The 4,065-nt window shown below is 40.3% G+C and overlaps 1 protein-coding gene across 3 annotated transcripts in view; it reads left to right on the top strand.

Annotated features, from left to right (window-relative positions):
* ANKRD28 (ankyrin repeat domain 28) overlaps nucleotides 1-4,065 on the top strand; it is a 224,984-nt gene that overhangs the window by 193,840 nt on the left and 27,079 nt on the right. For 2 of the 3 annotated variants that reach the window (XM_019508654.1, XM_019508652.1), the window contains exons 16-17: nucleotides 1,209-1,235; nucleotides 2,485-2,559. In XM_019508654.1, coding sequence (XP_019364199.1) covers nucleotides 1,209-1,235; nucleotides 2,485-2,559 — 102 coding nt within the window. The remainder of the gene's footprint in view (nucleotides 1-1,208; nucleotides 1,236-2,484; nucleotides 2,560-4,065) is intronic. The other variant, XM_019508653.1, reaches the window with a different exon arrangement.

Below are 4,065 nucleotides of genomic sequence, written 5' to 3'. Positions count from 1 at the left end.
TTCCGTTCTGTCAAAATGGTTTTGCTGTTTCAATGCCATTTCAACATTTCGCCCATGTGCTATAATGGGGAAGCATGAAACAGCCTATAACTTTGTAATTTCGTGCCTGATTCTGATGAAACTTGCAGGGCTGGTAGCCTGTTCTGAGGGCATGAACCCTGCCAAGTTTCAAGGAAATCAGTGCAGGGGTTTCTAGGAAATTGCACCTTGGGCTGCTGACAAGCAGGAGCTGGGGAGCAGGAGCAGGGTCCTGTGATCCAGCAGGCAGATCAGGGAGCCTGCACCCCTGGGAGGAGTCCAGCAGAGCCCCTGCAGCCCTCCCGGAGGTGCAGGCAGGCCCCCAACCTGCCTGCTGGATGACAGGTCCCTGCTTCTGCTGCCTGGGATTGAGCCCGGCTGGGAGAAGCGCCTCCCACCGCTGGGCTCAGTTCCCTGCCCCTCATAGCACTGGGGAACTCAGCTTGGCTGGAGGAGGTGCTTCCCTCAGCCCAGCTGAGTTCCCCAGTGCTGCAAGTGGCAGGGAACTGAGCCTGGCGGCTAGAGGCACTTCCCCTAGGCGGGCTCAGTTCTCAGTGGCTCACAGCCCATGGAACTCATCCGGGTGGCAGGAGGCACTGGCTCTGCCCACCTTCGGCCACTGGGCTGAGCTTCGTGGGGCTGGCGGAGCCGATCGGAGCACAGCCTGGCATTGGGAGATGGGAAGAGCCAGGGCTGCGCTCCCTGCCGGGCTGAGCCACATGGGGCTGTGGAGCTGCTCAGACTGCAGCCCTGGTTCTCCCCTACCTCTCATCACCTGGCTGCTGCTTTGAAACATTCAACTGGCCTCGTTTCACTTTGAGGCTGTTTCAACGCCCTTTTGTTTTGTTTCAATTTAGCTGTTTCGAGCTCGAAACGAGTCAAAACAACGTTGAAATGAAACAGCCAGTGAAGCTTTGCACAGTTCTACTATACAGATGCTGCAGAACTGGGTTGAACCTAACGGGTTGCTTCTTTTGATAAAGCACTTTTTTTGTTTTATTTTTTCCATGTCTGTCAGCAGCCGTAATGGCTTTTATAGCATTACAAAAGCCACGTGTTTCTAAAGCCTGAGTATGCTATTTGACATTTTGATTTTCTCTTTAATGTTTACAGTACTTTTCTGAAGAATTGCCTATGTTTTCTCAAATTTATTTAAGTCTGTTGAACTGCTTAAATGTTTTTAATTGCAGATTGCAAGTGAAACGCCTTTAGATGTTGTAAGTGTGTGTATTCTTTTTATCCTTAAAGTTGTACATATCAAAATAGGGGCATTCTGTTTTGGAATGCTATTGTGTATCTGTGTTCAAGTGCTATGTTTTATATTGGCAATTAAGAAAAAAAAATTAAAACATAAAATCTCTTTAGAAGCCTGGTTTGGATTGAAATCAGTCATAATACCTTATTTATTAATAGAAAGATCATGCTAATTACAACTTCTCTTCAAATAGTGGAATCCAGTGTTTGAAATGCATCTTTTTTTAAAGAAAACGTGGGGGGCCAGAGGGAGTGGAGGATAGCCACATATTTCCAAAGATTTTGGATTCTCCTGTACAGGAGTCCCTTGCCATTCATGGGGAATACATTCCAGAGCTCCCCACGAATGGCGAAATCTGCAACTACTGATGGGGCTCCCTGTCAGGCCCCACAACCACCCCTCCTCCCCTCCCCCCCATTGTTTGTGGGGCTCCCCCGTAGCACCTGGGGACTGACCCCTTCCTCCCAAGTGTTGCTGTGGCTGCCACTGTGAGAGAAGATGCCACTGCCGCTGTCTCCCTCCATGTCCCTGGCACTCGCTCTCCGCCCACCTCCCGGCTCTGCCCTCCCCCGCGAATATTTGAATCCGCAAATCTGGAGTTTGCGAATAGCAAGGGTTTCCTGTATTTAATTTAGATTAATGTGTGAAAGAGCTTTGAATAATCCAGCATAATTACCTTGTATCACTGTTTCACTATTTTCTTCCTTTTTTTTCTTCCCCCTTCCTTCCTTGCTGTTGGAGGAATTTATGCATTTGACTTTTCATTTCTTCCCTCCATCCCATCTACCCTAACTACTTGGCTCTTGCATTTTCAGTTTCTCTCATCTTGCTTGCCTTATGTTCCACTCCTATGTAGGGCTTTCCCATTGTTTGTAAACTTTCAATTTAAAAAATGAAACAAAACAAAAACTGTATTTCCAGAAGTTTATTTTATGTGATAAATTCACTGTTCAGAAAATTAAACAGCCTATAGTTGGGGGGGGATACATGTAAAATTCAAAGCTTTTAAAAGAAATAATAATTTAATATATAATTCATGGAGAAAATTTATTACCGTATCATATATGTAGATTTTGGGGCATTTTAATCTCTAAGTGGTTAGGGATACCCTGTCTCAAACAGTTTTTTGTTTTGTTTTTGTTTTGTTTTATTTTTTAATATGTTATAGGCCTTATTTTTTTCCATTTAATCTCTATTTGTATTTCTACTAGCTAATGGAAACATCAGGTACTGATATGCTGAATGATTCAGACAACAGAGCACCAATTAGTCCTTTGCACTTAGCTGTAAGTATTTGATTCTCTAAATATTGAGTATTTGGTCATTTTGATTATTTTATATATGAAGGCAACATTGTACTGAGCATTAAGACTGTTCTGATTCATTTCAATGATCTATTTACAGAAGAACAACTATAGTTTACAACTACTAATACACACAGTCTCTCTTCCATGAATTACACAAGATAACATTTGCATCTTATTTGTAAAGGCACTGTTTACTTAAAAAAAACCCATCAACTGTTCAATAAAAGAGATTAGAAGTAGCTTAAAGTACTGAGTCCCTCACCAATTGCTAGCATTTTACAACCACCTATTTTAAAAGATGTTATGAAAGACCCACACAAAGGAAACAAATGACATATGGAAGTCACTAAAAGTCGCCATACAAAAGTGTAATTAAATGCAAAGTAAGCAAGCTGAATAAATAATGTTTACTTTCATCTCTTCACTGTAGTTGTACTAAGAGATTAAAAAAATCAAAAAGTATTTTTCCCAAATATCTCTAAAGTGCTAATATATTGGTTGTATTAGCATATAGCACCAAGCTGAAAGGTGAGGTTTAAAATATGCAATAGGAAAAAAATGGTTACAGATTAGGTTTGGAAATGGATTGTGTATATGGGCAGTAACTGAAGCACTCACTCAAGGGGCATGAAACACTCTTCCTTAAAGTTATTTTTTAAATTATGAAGAGGTTCATTGTTTTTGTAGCTCTGGCATGTGATATGACACCTTTTATGCTAATGCATTCTACAGTATGTTTTTCCAAAATGTACTCCTGATTGCTGTTTGCATATTCTCATCTGATTTTACATTGTTCCCCATATGCCAAGTTTCGCCACCTGCTCTGTATTGAATTATTTATTCATTTTATATGGAATTTCCTGCAACTCCAGTTGTAGTTTATATGAAAAAGGAGAAAAGTGTCATACCTTTCTATAAGTTGAATGCTTATCTTTAAAAAAAAAACAACAACAACAACAAACTCCTCCTTTTATATTAATTTTAATTTTACTTTCTTTGTATAATCACTAAACCAGATCCTGCCATAAACTCAAGCTGCCCAGCCCGCCAGCCCTGCATGGCAGGGTTGGGAGCATACTCTGTCAAATCAAAAGTTCTGTAGCTATTGTGGAAAAGATTAAATGCCAAGGCTATGTTTAAAATTATACCTTGGTTCTTGCACTAAGTGACTTTGTTATTGTGGTATACAAATTCTGGAAAAGCTTTATAAAGAATAAAAATTGCTCTGCTAATGGTTTCATTAAAGTTAATACACTGCCCTTTATTAAAATGTATTTTACCTTGGTTTTTACCACTCTATTATATTTCCCTGGTATTTTATAAGGTTGCTGCCAGCTTTGTTTTGACCCATTGCTTCATGTACTATTCTCTGATGCTTTAAAAAACAAAAACAAGTCCTCTTTATATTTTAAAAATAAGAGGGTTTTTGTTTACACCTGTTGACTTTGTTGAGTTTTATGCTCAATACTAATAAAACTCATCTCT

Source organism: Gavialis gangeticus, unplaced genomic scaffold (assembly GCF_001723915.1).
Source record: "Gavialis gangeticus isolate Ggan-Ray unplaced genomic scaffold, GavGan_comp1, whole genome shotgun sequence".
Lineage (NCBI taxonomy): Eukaryota > Metazoa > Chordata > Crocodylia > Gavialidae > Gavialis > Gavialis gangeticus.
Note: the sequence above shows the minus strand (reverse complement) of the source record. Positions and strands in the feature narration are given on the sequence as shown.